Source organism: Hylobates moloch, unplaced genomic scaffold (genome assembly GCF_009828535.3).
Source record: "Hylobates moloch isolate HMO894 unplaced genomic scaffold, HMol_V3 SCAFFOLD_1, whole genome shotgun sequence".
In the NCBI taxonomy this organism is placed as follows: Eukaryota; Metazoa; Chordata; class Mammalia; order Primates; family Hylobatidae; genus Hylobates; species Hylobates moloch.
In genome coordinates, this window is record NW_026652276.1 from 74502988 (window position 1) to 74523776 (window position 20789).

A 20789-nucleotide genomic window follows, 5' to 3' on the forward strand; every position below is an offset into this window, starting at 1 on the left:
CAAGCTGACAACTAAAACTGACCATTGCAGTGTGCTTCTCTGTTGCTTGTCAGTAATCTTCTGGTTCCAGCCCTGCCTTGAGCCATATTTGGTTGGCTGTGTGTTTCTCTTTCTCTTCGCCACCCCTCTTTCTTCTGCAAGTGAGCTAACTCTTAACTTATTGCTGTATCCTAAGCAACCTCGACTCTGCTCTGCAGCCAAACATTTGGTTTCTGCGTTTTCCTTTGGTCTTACATGATGTGTGTTTTCTCTTCTGTGCTATTTGTCTTACCAGGACAGAGTGTTCCTATTGTTCTCTTTATTAGCTAAAGTTACAGATCAGCTTGGCACCCTTTCCAGCAGGAGCTTTAGTTTTCAAAGACAATAGTTGCAAAATTGGATTCTGCTTTCGTGGCTCTTAGCTGTTGCCATTGTTCTTTGTTGCGCTCACTTGGGGAAATGCCATATTGGAGGTTTGATAGGACTGACGCAGAATAAGAAATCTAATTGCTTCTCTGTGCTTTGTGCTGCCTCCTCAGAATAGTTCCCTTCCAACTTCCAGAACATTCTCTTTCAAGACATTGCCCTTTCATGTTGGGTTTCCAAAGTTACAATATTCCATTCTCATTATCTGAAGAGCAACGTTTGTCAAATTTGCTTCTCTTCCCATTAGAAAATATTCAGGCATTGTAAGGAAGTTGCTATAAGTGTGTCTTTCACCAAGCTAGCTGAGTATTTTTAATTATCATTATTAAATTATAAAGTCTTTGTTTCTCTAGAATTTTTTTCTAATTGCCTATAGAACTTTTTCATATCCTCATTCTTTTGTTCTATTCCTTTACATTATAGAAAAAGGGAATGCCAAATTTTAGCAGAACTGGTAGAGCTTTAAATTCCAAGAAGTCAAAAAAAAAATGTTAACGGGAAATCACTGACTAAAAGGTCCAAGATTTAGCTCTTGCCACTTGCCTATGATGAATAGAAATGGGCATTTTTCCTCTTGGTAAATTTTAGTGTATAATAGCATAGTCAGATGGAGATACTTTGTAAATATACATTAAAATCTGAATATTCAGAGGCCTAGAGTATACACAATTAGAAAACATGACCTAAAGTGTGTGGTAGAGTCTGTTATCTGGTATGACAAAGGCTGCCAAATATGACCTACTAATTTTCAAAGAATCACTAAGTATACAAAATGAAAACAAATTCAGTAAATCCCTTATCACCATCATTATCCTGATCATCCATTTCTGTGTAACAAATCACCCTAGACCAAATGGCTGAAGACAGCAGCAGTCCTTTAGTAAGTCTCCCAGTTTCTGTGGGTCAGGGATTCAGGCTGTTCAGCTTCTAGTGTCATGCCACTACGTCAGATGGTCAGGTTATCTGGGGGCTAGTCTGGGCTTCCTCACAGCACAGGGGTCTGAAGGCAGTTGGAATGCTTACATGACACCTAAAGACTTCAACCGCGAGTATTCCAGTGAGCAAGATAGATGTTGCATCACCTTTTCCGACCTTCCCTCACTTCTGCCTCATTTCTGTTGGTTATAGGTAAGGCACAAATCCACCCAGATTCAAGGAGAGGGCATTGGACTCTGTTGGTAGTGAAGTGGCAAGATTCTTGGACATGTGGGGCAGGAGATATTGTCATGGGCATCTTTGGAAAAAACAATTTGCTCTCTGTCTACCCTCTGGCCACAACAACTTACATCTCTTCCATGTCTAAAATATGCTCTTGAGCTTTTAAGACCCTCCAAAAGTTTCATCCTGTGACAGCTCCAGGCTTAGGCTCAAAATCATGACCTTGTCCTCTAAATCAGATCTGGGTGCAGAGGAGGCTCTTCAGGACTGGTGCCATGGGTACAGCTCCTTAATCTTTCAGTCTTAAAGCCTGTGAACGAAAGAGACAAATATCTGCTGGACATACACTCAGGATGCGGCAGGAGGACACACATCTTAAAGATTTGCCCAAAAGGGGGAAAACGGGAGCACACAAGTCCATGGCAGTTCTGGAGTCTAGCCAGGTGTGGGTGGCCAGCTCCTTGATCAGGGCTCTGTCCAGTTTTTCTGTTTTCTAAGGCTCTTGGCTCCCCTCTCAAGTTCTGTTCTTTAAGGCATCCTTCTTTTTCCACAAGAAAGAGTCAGTATTTGCAGCTAAGGAGCCTTCTCAGACTGCTTCCTACCAGCAAAAGTTTAGGATCTGAAGGCCTCTTTTTATTTTGTATTCTGTTTCTTTTTGTCTAACCTGGCAGTATTTTGTAGTACGATATCAAAAAAGGTAGTGGGTTTTCTGTGAATCTTGTTGGGTTCACTCCATTAGTGAAGATCCATGACCACAAGATGCTTTGTCTACCGTGGGTTCCCTGTGAGACAGCTAAGGGGCAGTGCCCTGTGATTCTTGGAATCCCTGTTATTTAATGCAGAGGTTCTGCAACACAAGCTGTTAAGATCCTCAGAAGGTGTTAGGTACTTTTGAAGGTGTCTACAAGGCACCACCTTAGATCTTTCTGAATTCTTAAAAGGTTGTACAGTTTCACCCTGGGTTTGATTTTTGCTCTGAAACCATTTCGTGGCTCAAGAATTGTTTGATGTGTGGAGAGATTGGGAATGAGAAACAGGTTTATATTTAACAGTTTATTCTTTAGCTCATCTCTCTCTGCTCACATCTTATCATAGGCAGTGAGCAGAACCCAGGTGTCACTTTAAGTGGCTGCCTGGAAATCTCTTTAGCTAGATCATTGAGTTCATTAGGTGCATTTCCACTTCCCACTTTACCGTAGATGTCAGTGTTGCTAAACTCTCTGTCACTGCACAACAGGGTCCTCCTTTCCTCTAGCTTCCAGGAACATTTCCCTCACTTTTCTTTAAGCCCTCACTGACAACCTTCTTAAAACAACAGCAGTCATTTCATTATCTCGCATTCTTGCTATGTGTCAGGCATTCAGAAAGGGCTTGTCCTCCTGACTCAGGGTCTCTCGTGCTTGCTGTCAGCCATCTTGGAAGCAAGTCTGATTGTCATAGGGCTCATAGTTGTTGTTTTAAGTCACTCAGTTTTGGGGTGATTAGTTACATGTCAGTAGTGACTGGAGTGATTAACATGCTGATTTCTTTCAGGCCTTTGTTATCCTCAAGTCCTAGCACATCCTCTGCTCTGCTTTCAGAAATCCAGATTTGCTCATTCTCTCTTCCCCCCACCATGCCCACCTGAAAGCTTTCCATGTTTTCCCATTGTCTGAATTCTAAGCCTCTGACTGGTGTACAACAGGGGTGTGAACTCACAGGCCAAATTTGTCCCAAAGACATTAATTTTTAGGCTGTACAGAGAAAGTTTTTTTTTTTTAACTTGATATGTTAACATTAAAATAAGTCAAGAGCATTCACATAAAAATCCAAATTATCCACTTCTCTAGAAGAATCAGAAGATCTGGCTATGCTGGGGCTCTCTCCCTGTGGCAGCCGTCAGTCAATGCTGGGTGCCTTCTTATGATGGGACAGGTGCTTCTCAGGTCACCCAAGTCCTCACTTGGCCAGCTTTTCCTTTGCATTTTCTGCTTGCCTGCTATAGGCCTTTGAATTTGCCTTTCTGATTGTACAAGATTCTTTACACAACTTTTCCAGCCTTGCTCTTAGCCATTTTCTTAAACCAACCCCCTAGACCCCAGGATCTTGTGACCCAGCCACATTACATGAGTCAGTAGAATGTGCTAAGTTTTTGCTTTCTCTGCGTGCTGGGCTAATGCTCTAGCAGCTACCCTTCCATACTGTCCCTTGATAGATAGTCATCCTCTCTTCTGCAGATTCCCATGATTTGTATCTTTTTTATAGTATTTATGTCTTTTTAAAAAAAATTTCTAGCTTAAATGTGTGTCCACCTGTCTGGACTATGAACTACTCCAAGGTGTAAGACTTTGTTTTATTCATCTTTGGTCTAGAACTTGGTAGACGAAGGTAGTTAGTCAGTAAAATTTTGTTGACCAAATGAAATAAGAAGTGATTTTTTAAAAATGGCTAAAACAAGCTCTCTGCCCTGAAGGAGTATACAGTTTGATATGTTATCTGTCCAATGTAACACAAAGTAGAATGATGTAGAGGTATAGGCAAAATTCCTATTGGGAGGATTGACAAAAGCTTCTTAGCTTAAAAAAAAAAAAGGAGAACGTGGAAAGGCAGATCAGGCCAAGGATGTAGGTAATGCATATGGGAAATGGTAGAGTCACAAAAATATGTGACATGTACATAACTGGATTGTAGGGTATCTAAAGGGATGTGGTAGAAAATATATAAACAGACAAATAATTTGGGACTGGATTATAAATAGATAAATAGATTTGGGTTGGGAGAAGCATTGAGGATATTTGTGATAATAGCATTTGTCATGTCTTGAGTGTCTATTATGTGGCAGGCATCATGTTAGGAGCTGTTTATGACCATGCCCCTGGTGAACATGATGGCAGTGGGGGTTGGGATGAGATTCAAAGGCATTAACTAAGACAACACTGGAGAAGTGTCAGAATGAGGCTGGAGATGGAGGATTAACAAATGGGTTAAGGGTGGCAAACTCAACTTTGAAAAATTGACAAGGTGTTTATATCCAACAGAACACTTGGAAAACAAGACTAAGAAATGCAGTTTCCAAGGATTTCAAATCAGATGAGGTCAGGGAGGCCATGGAGAAGGTGTGTTCACTCAGGGCAACAGTGTCTAGTGAGCTCAGAATGTGTACTGGGCTGGTAGCAGTCACATTTATCGTGGAGGCAGAACAAAGAACAGTTGGAGGACACAGAAGGACAAGAGAGGTAGGAGGAGAAATATTGTGAGCACAGATTTGGAAAGAGCTTAAAGGAAAAGAATGGAGTTCAGCAGTGTCTACAAGACAGTGTTATAGCCACAGGGAAGAGCATTGAATTACACTATTAGAAAGTCATTAAATCTCAAAGGGAGAGAGAATAGTATTGGTGGCCTAGTGGGGACAGATATCATTTTTGCACGGTATTAAAGTGCGAGGATAAGATAGGAAGTGAGGGCCACAATTGGAGACTATCTTTAGCAAAACGTTGACAATGAAAGAGAAGAGTGATGGAGTAATTCTTAAGGAAGAATTCAGTGGGGTCCCTGGTGCTCTTTTGATAGAAGTATAAGAGAGACTTAAGCATATTTACAGATGGATGTAGAGGAGTCAGGGCCTGGCTGTAAGTGTCTTGAAGGAAGGAATAAATGAGTAGATACATGAGGAGTGCTCCCAGAGGCATAGGTCTTGTGAAGAGAAGGAATCCATTGTCTTTGCACACAGCAGGAAAAGAGGGTGAGAGTGTGAAATTTATTAGGAAGATAGGGGTGGTGAGTATGTATTAGTATGTTTTTGCGCTGCTGATAAAGACATACCCGAGACTAGGCAATTTACAAAAGAAAGAGAGGTTTAATGGGCTTATAGTTCCGGTGGCTAGGGAGGCCTCACAATCATGGCAGAAAGCAAGGAGGAGCGAGTCACATCTTACATGGATGTCAGCAGGCAAAGAGAGAGCTTGTGCAGGGGAACTTCTCTTTTTAAAACCATCAGATCTTGTGAGATCTATTCACTGTCATGAGAACAGTGCAGGAAAGACTCATTCCCATAATTCAATTACCTCCCACCGAGTTCCTCCTATGACATGTGGGAACTGTGGGAGTTACAATTCAAGATGAGATTTGGGTGTGGACACAGCCAAACCATATCATTCTGCCCCTGGCCCCTCCCAAATCTCATGTCCTCACATTTCAGAATCAATCATGCCTTCCCAAAAGTCAGAACTCATTTCAGTATTAACTCAAAAGTCCACAGTCCAACATCTCATCTGAGACAAGGCAAGTCCCTTCCACCTATGATCCTGTAAAATCAAACCAAGTTAGTTACTTCCTAGATACAGTGGGGATATGGGAATTGGGTAAATACAGCTGTTCCAAATGGGAGAAATTGACCAAAACAAAGGGGCTACAGGCCCCATCCAAATCTGAAATCCAGTGAGGCAGTCAAATCTTAAAGCTCCAAAATGGTCTCCCATGACTCCATGTCTCACATCCAGGTCACGCTGATGCAAGAGGTGGGTTCCCATGGTCTTGTGCACCTCTGTCCCTGTGGCTTTGTAGGGTACAGCCTCCCTCCCAGCTGCTTTCGTGGGCTGGCATTGAGTGTCTGTGGCTTTTCCAGGCCCATGGTGCAAGCTGTAGGTGGATCTACCAGTCTGGGGTCTGGAGAACATCAGCCCTCTTATCATAGCTCCACTAGGCAGTGCCCCAATAGGGACTCTGTGTGGGGCCTCTGACCTCACATTTCCCTTCTGCACTGGCCAAGCAGAGGTTCTTCATGAGAGCCCCACCCCTGCAGCACATTGCTGCCTTGATATCCAGGTGTTTCCATACATCCTGCTAAATCTAGGCAGAGGTTCCCAGTTCTTGACTTCTGTGCACCTACAGGCTCAATATCATGTGGAAGCTGCCAAGGCTTGGGGTTTACGCCATCTGAAGCAATGGCCCGAGGTGTACCTTGGCTCCTTTTAGTCATGGCTGGAGCACCTGTGATGCCGGGCACCAAGTCCCTAGACTGCACACAACAGAGGGACCCTGGGCCCAGCCCATGAAACCATTTTTTTCCTCCTAAACTTCCAGCTCTGTGAGGGGAGGGGCTGCCACAAAGTTCTCTGTCATGCCCTGGAGATGTTTTCCCCATTGTCTTAGTGATTAACATTTTTTTTTTTTTGGAGAAGGAGTCTCACTGTGTTTCCCAGGCTGGAGTGCAGTGGTGCCATCTCAGCTCGCTGCAAACTCTGCTTCCCAGGTTCACGCCATTCTCCTGCCTCAACCTCCTGAGTAGCTGGGACTACAGGTGCCCGCCACCATGCCTGGCTAATTTTTTTGTATTTTTAGTAGAGACGGGGTTTCACTGTGTTAGCCAGGATGGTCTCGATCTCCTGACCTTGTGATCTGCCCGCCTCGGCCTCCCAAAGTGCTGGGATTACAGGTGAGAGCCACTGTGCCAGGCCGGGATTTTCTTTTCTGTCACATCGTCAGGCTGCAAATTTTCCGAACTTTTATGCTCTGTTTCTCTTTTAAAACTGAACGCCTGTAACAGCACCCAAGTCGCCTCTTGAATGCTTTGCTGCTTAGAAATTTCTTCCACCAAATGCCCTAAATCATCTCTCTCAAGTTGAAAGTTCCACCAATCTCTAGGGCCAAAATGCCACCAGTGTCTTTGCTGAAACATAACAAGAGTCACCTTTGCTCCATTGGATGGACTTGATGCTCTCAGGGTAGCAGAGGAAGTTATTTTAAGTGATCGGGGCTGGTGAGCTGAGGCCTACTGTAAGCTGCAGTAGCAGAGAGAGGAATGGAGAGTTGGGGGTCTGACTCCTGCTCTTACATCTCCTAGTATTGTCACCTCCCAGCTGTATGAGCTTGGGCCGTGGTTTAATCTTCCCTGTGTCACAGTTTTACCTCTGAAAAATGGGGCAGTACAATCATTCTCAGCTCACAAGCTACTATGAAGATTAAATTAGTTAATACATGTAAAATCCGTAGAACATAGTACCTGACATTGTACGAATACCAACTAGGGGCAAGGGGCTAGGCTGGCAATGAGGGAAAGTGTTGTCTAGCACAGTGCTTCTCAAACTTGAATGAGAATATGATCCCTGGGGGATCTTGTTGAAAAGGAAGATTCTGATTTTGTGGGTCTAGGGTGGGTCCCAAGATTCTGCATTTCTAACAAGCTCCCTCCCAGGTGCTGCTGTTGCCTCGGTCTATGGGCTTCACTTAGAGGGGCAGGGTTGTAGCAGCACTGATGCCCCATCTAGGAGTGGCTGGTGGTCATCTGTAGTGGCACCAGGCATCACGTGCACTTGACTGGTGCTCTTCTTGGCTGGCAGTTCAGGATTAGAGAGTACATGTTGGGGCTGATCCCAGGGCTTGCTTTTCAAGTGTGGATTGGATAGGAAGGTTCATCTGGCCAGGGGACATGGGGACATTGAGTACTAGTAAGTGCAGCATCTGGAGCTGTGGGTGCCAGGCCTTGCATGCTGAGGAGTAGAGCCAGGAGGGGCTGGTGGAAGGACAGGAGAGGACCTAGGCTGGAGAGGACAGTGGGGCCAGGCAGTAGGTGTAGGATGGAGGTGCCGAGAGAGGTGGTGGTCAGAGAGGAGCAGTGTCAGTGTATAAACTATGGAGACAGTAAAATATTTATTGCTAACATCTTACTGAGTCACATTTTGTTAATTTTTCATGATTTAGAAGGCTTTTTGTTTGCTTGGCAGTGCCTCAAGTACATGATAAACAGCAATTAATTAGAAACATTTTTTATACTTCTCATCAGTGGTATGCCTGATAACAGGAATGTCACTATGTGTTGCTTTCTGCTGGTGCAGTAGGTTCTTGATAGGTGGACGTGAGGCTGGTGGGCTCCCTGGATCACTCAGGTTTCGACTGTAGTCAGTGTGCTATATGTTCAGCAGGTGGAAGAGAGGCTGAGTGCAGGATTCCCACCGAAGGGGTAAAAATCATTCCAAGGAGATTCCCAAATCCCATTTCCAGGGAGAAGTTAATGTGGCAGTGGGAGAGGCTAGTGGGTGCTTTTTTTTTTCGACAGATGGACATGCCAGGTTGAGACAAATTCTACTAAGTTTTGGTCAGTATTTCTTTGGGTCACATTCTTCTTTTGTTCGGTAGAGTGTTAGAGTCACACACCTGCCTTTCTGACACGTTTAGCATGCCATTGTAGAAACTTTATCTGGTGGTTCTTCACATCCTTCCTCCCGATTCCTGTGTCAGGGGCCAGGTGCCTCCTTTGAGTTGCATGGGGATGGTACAACTGTATTCACAGACAGCTCCTGTTTAGAGGTGCAGCACTGGAGTGACAGGTCAGACCACTCTAGGGACTGTTGTCCACATTGCTGCCATCTCCTCTCTGTGGCTGCTCATCCTAGCCCTGCCCAGTGGCCACCTACATCTTGCCTGGTGGCCACCAGCACTGGCCAGGAACCATGCTTCTCCTTTGTTCATCTGGCTGAGCCTGCCTTCTTTTCTTGTGGGAATCAGAACTTGGGTTCATTTATTTAATGGGTTTTCGTTAAAAATAACATTTAGAGAAAGAGAAGAAAATATAAAACGTTTTCTAACCTCACTACTGCCAACTATGACCTGAAGAATTTGTGAGATTATGAATTCCTTTAGGTATCACTTAAACTGAGCTTGTTTCTCTGAGAAGCAATGGATTTTTTAAAATCCCTGACAGAGAAAGTAGAGAATAAATTGTTTCTACCACCTCTTGGCTTTACTAAATGAGCAAATCATTTAGTAGAACAAGAGCAATATAATAATCAATGAAATTAGAATTCCAAGGGTAAATAATCTCCATTCTTATCATTGTAGTGGGTGGGGGGAAGACGGAAGCTTTTCTGCACTTTTTTTTTTTTTTTGAAGTTTTAACTTTGCAAGGTATTATTCAATTCCTGAATAAGACCATTTGCTAAACTGTGTGAAACTTAGATGGCTCTAAAAGATAAAAGTTGTTTTTCATCATCCCTACAAACTCCCTACAAGGATGTAACTTTGTAAAATTGATTTCCCGTCTCTTTGGTAGACGTCAATGTCACATATATCCACCATGAAACCTGGGTTTCAAATTTTGCTGCAAGTTTATTCCTAGGAGTAAGTTGAGGGGACGTTCTCAAAGACAAGTTAGTATTCTTATTCTAGTGGCAATTTTACCAGTACTATTCCCTACATAGGTTTTTGAATGTTCTTTCTCTTAATTTGGTCAACATTTATATATTTATTTGTTTAACCAATGTTTATTGCTTAAAGGCCCATCCCACCATTTCTTTCAATGTCTAGAGCTATAATCCTAGACATTTTGTTTTATCTTTCTCTCTTCCAGCAAATAAAACAAACAGAGAGACAGCCAGGGCTCTAAAATAAAATAAAAATGGGCCATTTTATTGTTTATAGTAGGATTCTGCTTGTGGAAATGAAACTGACGGAGCTTGTAAACATAGAGCCAGAGGGGGAAAGGATGTAAACTAAATTTTAGGATGTTAATCTAGACTCTCTCTGGAAAAGAAGATTTCCTTAGTGTAATCTCTTGGGTGAGTACTTAAAGAATACTAATTCATCAGCTATCCTTGGGTTCTACAATTTTAGTAAAGACAGAGTTTTATTCTGTGTCTGATAGATAATTTTACTTGTTTTCTCACTTCTTAGTTGACAGTATGTTTTGTAATAGATGTGGCTTTAAATTCTTCCTTTTAAATGTAGTCATTAACATATGTTTCTCTGTGTTGCTACCACCATGATCAGCGTTGCTAAGAAAATAATTAATTTTATTGTATATGTCAACAGAAAATTATTTTCTCTTCCTTTAGCTATTTCTACAGCATTAAAATGAGCAATCTGTTCTGCAAATCCTGAAGTGCATTTTGGCATTTTTTCTATAGTACTTTGCCAACATCTATAAGCACCATTAAAATCACCATCATTAGAAAAGACTTTTAGAGCAACTCAAAATGCAAGTGGAAGAAATATCTGATGCCAAGCCCAGAAGAGGTTTTACTAAGTACTATTTCAAAGATAAATTAGTTAAAAAAAATTTTTGTGCGGGATGGGGAAAAAAGCTTTTTTAAAAAAAAAATGAGCATAACTATTTGCAATTATGAAAAAGCACTTTGTACTTTCTTTCTGACTTTCTGTGTTGGAGCTCAAATCTTCTAGACCAACTGGTCAGGGTTACTTTTACAGGCTCTAGATGGTAAGGCCCTCAAATCAAAGCCAACCCCTAGCATGCATTTTTTATGACATCACATTGATCTGACATGTATACTAAACTTAAATATTTAAATTTAAGTTCTGCGTTGTTTCCCTTGGCTTTACTGAAGCTCCTGTGATACAACTAAATAGTGTCTATTATAAAAAGTAGGCTTTCTTCACATGATAGTCTTTCGGTCTTCAAAGGACATTTTTAGATAACTTCTTGCTGGCGGTTATCATTCAGTGGCATAAGTAGAGTCACATTTGAGTGGGAGTCTAAGGCTTTGTTTCTTGCCTTGCTTTGCCTTCATTACTGTATGATCTTGGGTCACGTTCTGGGCCTTCATCTCCTCATCTGTAAAATGGAGAGGTGGGACTAGATTGTCTGGAAGCTTCCTTTCCACTTGAAGTTTCTCTGAATCCTTGGACCACAGCTGTTGCGTTCACATCATGTTCATCTGCTCCAGTGCTTTGTTTAATTACGTCTCAGTACATTTTTTAAGCAAATTACTTTGGTCTCAGAGGCTCATTCTCAGTCATCCTGTCCTTTTAAAAGTTTTGCTTTTCCAACCACAAAGACATTTGGAAAGCTTGCCCTATGGATTACCTCTCTACCTTAGCTCAAAGCAATTTGAAATAATGAGGAAGACTGATTATAATCTAGACACTAGCATGGCTGCTGATTATCAAGCTGTGTTCCTAGAAATTTCACAAGTCTCATAAGTGCTACAAAGTGTGTTAAGAATGGTCTGGTGCTGTTTTGTTTTGTTCAAATAGGTTGAGCAGAATCCTGGGGAAATAAGCATAATGTCAGGTTCTGTAAGAGAGTGAGGTGGCAATAGAAGGGTGTGCTTTGTTGTCTTAGGTTTTTAGGTTGCCGATACCCATGGTCTAGTATGCGTCATTAGGCTTCCTGATTTCTCTGCCTTTGCTCAGTCAGCAGGACGTTGCTTGCATGCACTTCCTTAGGCAATTTGAAGCCTACCACGTGGCCTTTTTTATATGGCAGCTAATAAAGTGTTACCTGAAGTAAACATGAAAAATGAGCTTGATCCTTAATTGCTTATGGGTGCAGTGTTCTTCCAAAATATTTTGTTCTTCATGTATATAGTAATGCATTTAAAAAAAACACAGCATTTTTGGAAAGAGGATGAGTTTGGGAGTCTGGACGCTGTGTAGTCTTCTTGGATCTTAACCGCAAGCTATCCCTGGATTCACAGCCACTCAGGTTATTTTCAGGTTGGTGTGTATGCTGTATAACCCAAGTTGCAGCACCAGTGAAATGGTTCACATTTGACTAGTGAAGAATTGTGTGGGCTTGTTTTGATTCAGGTAAGAAGAGTTCCTGGGTCAAGCGGTCACCTTCATAAAACCGAAGACGGGGACTGGGAGTGGAGTGACGATGAGATGGATGAGAAGAGCGAAGAAGGGAAAGCAGCTTTTTCTCAGGAAAAGGTAAATGACATACTGACGATGAGCTAATCTGTGTAAATTTTATTTTTGTGATTGTGTATGCGTATGTATATATATATATTAATGGATACATAATTGTTTTACAGTCACGAAGAGTAAAAGAAGAAAATCCAGAGGTGAGCTGTGGCTATTTGTCTGTTGTTTTGCCATTTCATTTCTTTCTTGGGGTATCAGAGTCTGATAGATTTAGGGGAGATGCTTCAAAATCTCACAGAGTAGAAAGAAAAAGCAAAGGCACATGGACTTTGCAGCTCCTGATTCTGTCTGAGTTACTTTGGGCTGAATAAATCAGGGCAAATTGCTTTCTGAGCCTGTTTCCTCGCCTGTCAGATGAGGATGATCCCAGTACTTATAATAAAGTTGCCATGAGGATTGGCAAAATCATGTACACAAAACCCTCCATGGAATCCTTGGCACAGGCTAGGTAATCAATTAATTTTAACTCTTGGGATTACTGCCTTTAGAAAACATACTAAGCATACAGGCAAAATGTCTTCCATGTTTTTTGTTTGCAATAAAGTAGATACTAAAATGGTTAGAAACTCTTGGTTGAATCTGTTGGTCTGTTTTTAAATCTTCTGAATAATACCTTAGTAGGTTAAGGAGCACTCAAAAAATTTTAACAGCTTCCCTTTGAGGCCTGGTCATCTTTTGATTAAGAGATCATATTTGATTTACTTCCTCCATCTGATTAATTATCCTAATGCCTAATGACTAATGATAACTGTAGTTCACAAGACTTGCTAATTCTCCTAGAGGGAGTTTGAGCGTATTTAAATAGCTCCAAATATTTTACAGACCTAGTAATTAATGTATACCCAAATAAATTCTCATTAAGAAAACAAAAATCTTTGGACTACAAATGATATCCGTTCCAATTTTTTTTAATTAGCAGACATTTCCTTTTGATTAAATGTAGTACCTCTCATCATGGAGTTTGAAGTGGCAGTAGCCAGCTGGGTCTTGTAAGGAGGAGGGCAGCAGAGCCACAGGCCACCCTTTCTTCTCCTTTTCTTTCCACTCACCCTTCTCTCTCCATCTTTCATGCCATATGGATAGGCCTTTCCTAGGCATTTTTCAGCTTGCCTGCCTCCCCATGGTAGCTCTCCTTCAGATTTTGTTTTCTCCTGTGTTTATCATTTAATTCACCTCTCAATTTCATACATAAAATATAAACTTTGGCCAGGTGCGGTGGCTCACTCCTGTAATCCCAGCACTTTGGGAGGCCGAGTCGGGTGGATCACATGAGGTCAGGAATTCAAGACCAGCCAGGCTAACATGGTGAAACCCCGTCTCTACTAAAAATACAAAATTAGCTGGGCATGGTGGCAGGCACCTGTACTCGGGAGGCTGAGGCACGAGAATCACTGGAACCCGGGAGGTGGAGGTTGCAGTGAGCTGAGATTGTGCCACTGCACTCCAACCTGGGTGACAGAGCCAGACTGCACCTCAGAAAAAAAAAAAAAAAGAAAGGAGAAACATAAATATATATATATATATATATATATATATGTATAAGCTTTGATCAGAGACCTCATCCCCCTTTGTTAGGAGCAGTGGTAATGAGCCCCACACGGAACACGTTGACTACACAGATGTGCTAAATCTTCAGAATGATCTTAACCACGTATCATGAACTCTGTTTCTCCTTCCTTTCTCTCATTTTATCTAAGGTGCAGAGTCTAGGCTTTTCTGCTATTTCTAAGAGTATTTTTTACTAAAAGTGTCAGTTCTGCTGAGAAATAGAACAACATAACATGGTTAAAGTAGCATCATTGACTCACAAAACATTTGTTGTTCACTGCAAGAAATCTTCATTGGACAATATCCATTGGATCCTGCCTTACTAGTAAGGCTGGTGGGTGCAGGTCATAAGGATTTAGGATAATCTCTTACTGTGTGCTCGTTGAAATTGCTCTGATAGCTGATTTGTTATTTGGAGAATAGCAGTATCTTTTTGGCAAGAATATTTTCTGCACAGACAGGAAGGGAAAGACTATGTAGCGTGCTGTGAGTTGATCTTCAGGCATCAGTACTGACCTTCTTAAGTGGAATATGAAAGTCATAGGTGGTTTACTGCATCTAGACTCATTTGATTTCTCAGCACCATATGTCTGTTAACATATTGATTTATAATTAAAGAAGCATATGAATAGAACTCTTATTTCTGTGAAAGGATATATGTGTTTGCATGTAAACACTTCCACCAAATTTTAGGAATAACAGGCCCCACCTGCTATTGCACAGCTTCTCAGGCTAGTTTTTTGACAGCTGTTCCTTTGACAGCCTTGACATTTGATTATCTTGAGCTGTATTAAGAGATGCTACAGTGATGCTTCCTGTGTTCTTTCAGCTTTTAATTAAAGTATCCCTCTGATTTGCCAACTACCCCAAACTGCTTTCTGTAAGCAAAGCATGAAGTACTTTATTTTTCTATTATAAAGGAAATTAAAAAGTGTTACATATGTAACTATTCAGCAAATATGTATTATGTCCCTACTATGTGCCCTGTCTTAGTAGGTTTAAGGGATACGTCAGTGAGAAATACAGAGCAAAATCCCTGTCCTTTCTTATGGGAGTAGGTAAACAATATATAATAGCCTTAATAAGTAAGTAAATTATGTGGTTTGTTACAATGGAATAGGAGTGATAGAAAGAAACAGAATGGGATGGGGGCTTCAAGGAGTGTGGTGGGAGGTTGTAATTTTAGATGAGTTGGTCAGGATAGGCCTTACTGAGGAGACATAGAATAATGATTTGAAAAACATAGGAGAATGACATATAATAAAAACTGAAAGACCGCTTTTATCCTGCTCCCCTTTTCACCCCTGTGACTGTCACTTCATTCCACAGAAGTCATCAGTTTGAACAGAGTTTTCTTCCAGACCTTTTCTGTTTCTTTCCATACTAATATGTTCATTAAAAAATCTAGCATGTCATTTTTAAAACATGAATGGAATTATAAAAACTAGAAAATATTTTTGCAACTTGCTTGATTGTTTTGGCAATCTTTCCACCTTAGGAACTATAGATCTGCCTCTTTTTTATTTCCTGGCACATAGTATTGTATTAGATTAATGAAAATTGTTTATTTAACCATTTCCTTCTTGGTGAGCACTTAGGCTGCTATTACAAATATCATTCCCTTAACTTTTTTGTGTATATATTTCAGGGGGCACATAGATAAGTAAATTATAGGTACTTAGAATTGTGATTGCTTTATGCGTCTGCTGATTTTGAATTTTTTTTTTTTTTTTTTTTTTAAGACAGACTCTCACTCTGTCGCCCAGGCTGGAGTACAGTGGTCCGATTTCAGCTCACTGCAAACTCTGCCTCCTGGGTTCATGCCATTCTCCTGCCTCAGCCTCTCCAAGTAGCTGGGACTACAGGCACCTGCCACCACGCCTGGCTAATTTTTTGTATTTTTAGTAGAGACAGTGTTTCACCGTGTTAGCCAAGATGGTCTCGATCTCCTGACCTCATGATCCACCCACCTCGGCCTCCCAAAGTGCTGGGATTACAAGCATGAGCCACTGCGCCTGGCCTGATTTTGAATTTTTGTAGTTGCGATCAGTAGCTGTACCAATCAATATATACAGCTTCTGACAGTGCACCTTACACCTGTAAACATCTTTGAGAGTGAAAATGCTTATCTGTGCCAAATAACACATTTAAATGCCAGAGTATTTACATTTTAATAAGCTTTTTCATGTTTGTCATTACATTGTGATTCAGTTGTTTTTTGACTATAAGCCACTAGAAGATTGAGATAGTATTTTATGAAAAAAATGAAAAACATGAAAGTTTGTGTTTCTTTTGCATCTAGTAGACACTATACATGTTCATTGATGACATGAATTGGGTATGCACTGCAAGTCAAATATTAAACAAGTGCACAAGTAGGCGTATAGTATTTATGAGTAGGTCAGAAGTGATTCGAGGGATCAGAAGACATAATTGAGGTGAAGTTCAGAAAAGTAGCTTTGTTAGTACCATGTTTAGACAGAGTAAGGTCCTACAATAAACTAGGGATATTTTAGGAAAGCTTAATGAGTGAGGGGCTATTTGGCCTCCTAGGAAGTATGAGGTAGAATGTCCAAGTATTACAGTATTAATCGAAGAAGACTGAGAAGGCCAGAGTGGGATGTTTGTTAGAGGGACATTGAGAAGATCCACCTCATCCTGGGTCATATTTGGAGATCCTCCGAAGTCCAAGAGAATTTCCAGTATAATCTGTAAAGTTTTAGAGTTACATTACTTATCTTGGGGTTCAGATCTGGCTTGAGATTCATAGCCATCAACACTGAAAAATTGGCCCTGTGTTCCTAACCTGATATTTTAGAAATATCAAAGTATTAAAAAAGGATGAGTTCATGTCCTTTGTAGGGACATGGATGAAGCTGGAAACCATCATTCTGAGCAAACTGTCGCAAGGACAGAAAACCAAACACCGCATGTTCTCACTTATAGGTGGGAATTGAACAATGAGATCACTTGGACACAGGGCGGGAAACATCACACACCGGGGCCTGTCATGGAGTGGGGATTTGGGGGAGGGACAGCATTAGGAGATATACCTAATGTAAATGACGAGTTAATGGGTGCAGCAAACCAACATGGCACATGTATACATATGTAACAAACCTGCACGTTGTGCACATATACCCTAAAACTTAAAGTATAATTAAAAAAAAAAAGGAATATCAAAGTATTAGTCACCCACTAGTAGTTAATAATTTATAACAAGTAGATAGCTGATCCTCATTTCATTTGTTTATCATCATATTCTACCTGGTTGATGGAAGCCAGTGAAGACTAAAGGTTAATAATAATGCTAATATTAACAACATCAGTTAATGAAACAGATGTTTAATCTGTGTCTGATTTCCACGTGGAACTGTGTTAGGCACTGTGGGAATTTCATAAAAGCAAAGAGAGCCCGCTAGCTGGATGCTTTTCGTCTCTTTGGGGGTCAGGGGAAGGGGTGGTATTTGCAAGGACGGTGTCCTTAGGTAGTGTTTCCTAGCTTATATAGCTTCTTAGCTTATATAAAACTTTTCAACTGTTATCCCATTATTGATCTTCTTTTGACCAGTGGTTTTGGAATCTCTTTTTGTCAAAAATAATAGTACATGTTTTATGACTTTCTGTCAATTTTGCATTATATCCTAATTTTCTAAATAAAAAGTGAAATTGACTTTGTCTTTAAATTTATAGTTTCATTGGGGTTCATTTAACTGAGGAGGGCATTTGCTAAGGCTTCTATTAAAGTAACACTTTTTTATAGTAGCATCTCAGTTAGGTGACATGAAAATAAACAATTCACAACCCTGGCTGGAAACCTTTAAAAATGCAATGTCTAGACTCAACCCACAGATTCTGATTTGGTAATTTGGGGTGATGTCCAGGCAACTCTGATTTTTAAAAAGCTGCTCACAGGATTCTGATTCACAGCTAGGATCAAGGACTGGCTAGGAAAACTGCACAAATCCCTCGGAATCCAGAAGTCCAGACTGGAATCCAGGAAGCTGGTGTGCTCAAAATTCCTGAAGATTTGTTTTAAATGTCTATCAGAAATTTCCAAAATAAAAATAAGATAAAAGAAAATGTTTCAGAAATCCCTTGGAAAAGTTGTCTTTATTTAATCAAGGGTAATGAAGCAGATGGGAAAGGTTTCTGGCTGAAGCCCAGTAGGGCTCACAAAAGGTATATTGAAAAGTTTTGTTATCAAGAATCTAGACTTGGCTAATTATGGAAATGTTTCTGTTTCCTAATTCTGGGATTTTGCTCTGAGGAGAAAATACATTTGATATTTAAATTGAGTTAATTTTATTAGAGATTAGATGCAATGTGAAAACTAATTTTTTCCCTTATATTACTTATTGCTATTGTCACATGTTATTTAAGACTGCTGTTAGCTTTTAAAAATTATTTCTATGGGCCAGGCGCAGTGGCTCATGCCTGTAATCCCAGCACTTGGAGGCTGAGGCGGGTGGATCACCTGAGGCCAGGAGTTCGAGACCAGCCTGGCCAACATGGTGAAACCCTGTCTCTACTAAAAATACAAAAAATTAGCCAGGCATGGTGGTGTGCACCTGTAATCCCAGCTACTCAGGAGGCTGTGGCAGGAGAATCGCTTGAACCCAGGAGGTGGAGGTTGCAGTGAGCTGAGATCATGCCACTGCACTCCAGCCTAGGTGACTGAGTGAAACTCCATCTCAGAAAAAAAAAAAAAAAATTTCTGCGAAAACATGTTTTCCAAATGCCTGTGAGCTGTCAAACATGTTTGTTCTATACCCATATGGAGATGGAGAGAGAGATTTGACTTCTCCCTCCACTTTTATTATGGTTATCCTTAGCCATCACAGACTGCTTTAACCTGATATTTTCATGATACCACTTTCTAAAAGGTGTTGTTATTGCAGGCGACTGCCCTTCTGAGTAGTTGTGAGGAAAGATAGATAGGTTATCCGAAGTCCAGAAATCTGCAATATATCTGAAAATGAACTTTTGATTTTGGAATAATTTTCAATTTATAGAAACATTGCAGAGACAGTGCAGAGTTCCCATATACTCCTCACGCAGTCTCCCCCACTGTTGATTTCTTATGTATTCCTGACAAATTTGTTACAACTCAGAAACCAGTGCTGCCATGTGACTGTTAACTAAGCCCCAGAATTTGTTCCCATGTCACTAGTTTGCCTACTAGTGTCCCTTGTTTTTGCCAGGATCCAATCCAGGATAGCACATTGCATTTAGCTATAATATTTGCGAAAACAGGAAAGGAGTTCATTAGGCAGAGCTCTATGAAAAATTGGAAAGCAGATGTTGTCTCTCTCTTGTCTCTATTCTGAGATCTTTTCCTCTCTTATCCTGTCCTAGATCCCCATCAAGTTCTATTGCCATGGTGGTGTTCAACATTAATCCATTGTTTTTGCCTCCTCCTCTGATATGGTTTGGCTGTGTCCCCACCCAAATCTCATCTTGAATTGTAGCTTCTATAATCCCTACATGTCATGGGAGGGACCCGATGAGAGGTAATTGAATCATAGCAGCAGGTTTTCCTATGCTATTCTCATAATAGTGTACAAGCCTCATGAGATCTGATGGTTTTATAAAGGGCAGTTCTCCTGCACACACTCTCTTGCCTGCTACCATGTAAGCTGTGCCTTTGCTCCTCCTGCGCCTTCTGCCATGATTATGAGGCCTTCCCAGCCATGTGGACCTGCGAGTCTATTAACCCCCGTTTTTCATTATAAATTACCCAGTCTTGGGTATTTATTCATGGCAGTATGAAACCGGACTAATATACCTTCCCATCAAAACGCTCATTCTCTCAAATGTCCATCCTATAGCAAATTGTTTAAAAGGAAATGAAAAACTCTGATAAATTGACAGCTGCTTAATGTGTTAGCTTTCTTACAAGTTTTTACACTTAGAAGAGTATACCCAAAAAACCATGCCCTAATCCCATAGAATGGATCTGCAGTGGTGACATTTGGAGGAATGCAGTTCGTTGTCAAGGAAGATGTTTTGTACAGTGGCTTCCTGTATTAGGCCATCCTTGCATTGCTACCTGAGACTGGGTTATTTAGAAAAAAAAGAGATTTAATTGACTCACGGTTCTGCAGGCCGTATAAGCTGATGCTGGCAGCTGCTCAGCTTCTGGGAAAGCCTCAGGGAGCTTTTGCTAATGGTGGAAGGTGAAGTGAGAACAGGCACATAATTTGGTGAAAGCAGGAGCAACAGAGAGATTGGGGAGGAGGTACCACAGACTTTCAAATGACCAAATCTCGTGTGAACTCAGAGTGGCAACTCACTTATCACCAAGGGAATGGCCCAAGCTATTCATGAGGGATCCACCCCCGTGATCCAAACACGTGCTGTCAGGCCCCACCTCCAACATTGGAGATAACATTTTTTTTCTTTTTTTTTTGAGACAGAGTCTCACTTTGTCACTCAGGCTAGAGTGCAGTGGTGTGATCACAGCTCACTGCAATCTCTGCCTTCTGGGTTCCAGTGATTCTTGTGCCTCAGCCTCTCAAATAGCTTGGACTACAGGTGCAAAACACCACACCTGGCTAATTTTTGTATTTTTAGTAGAGATGGAGTTTCACCATGTTGCCCAAGCTAGCCTCGAACTCTTGGCCTCAAGTGATCCACCCACCTCATCCTTTCAAAGTGCTGGGATTAGAGGCATGAGCCACTGCGCCTGGCTGAGGATTACATTTCAACATGAGACTTGGGTGGGAACAAATATCCAAACTATATTCCCTCCCTCTCCAGTTCTCCTGTGCATCTCTGCACATTTTCTGAGGAATTAGCATATTGCTTGTGCATCAGAGTGGAGGCTAGTCCCCTCATTGTATTCAGGGTTACACCTACACAGTGAAGTTGCAGGGTGTGTGTGGGGTTCCAGCCCCCTGCCTAGTTGATTAGCCCTCCATCCTGATGATTGTGCAGGGCAGGAGATGGGTCTCCCAAGGGGAAAGAGAAGTTTTCACCTCTTAGTAAATGCCACTAAGGTTTTTCAGGTTACAGTAGTTCTTTGACTAGAGGAAGTC

At 41.2% G+C, this 20789-nt stretch overlaps 1 protein-coding gene across 2 annotated transcripts in view; it reads left to right on the plus strand.

Moving 5' to 3' along the window:
* Positions 1-20789, plus strand: part of STK39 (serine/threonine kinase 39) — a 304185-nt gene that overhangs the window by 171025 nt on the left and 112371 nt on the right. For both annotated transcript variants that reach the window (XM_032755476.2, XM_058441449.1), the window contains 2 exons: positions 12085-12207; positions 12312-12341. In XM_032755476.2, the coding sequence (XP_032611367.1) occupies positions 12085-12207; positions 12312-12341 (153 nt within the window). The remainder of the gene's footprint in view (positions 1-12084; positions 12208-12311; positions 12342-20789) is intronic.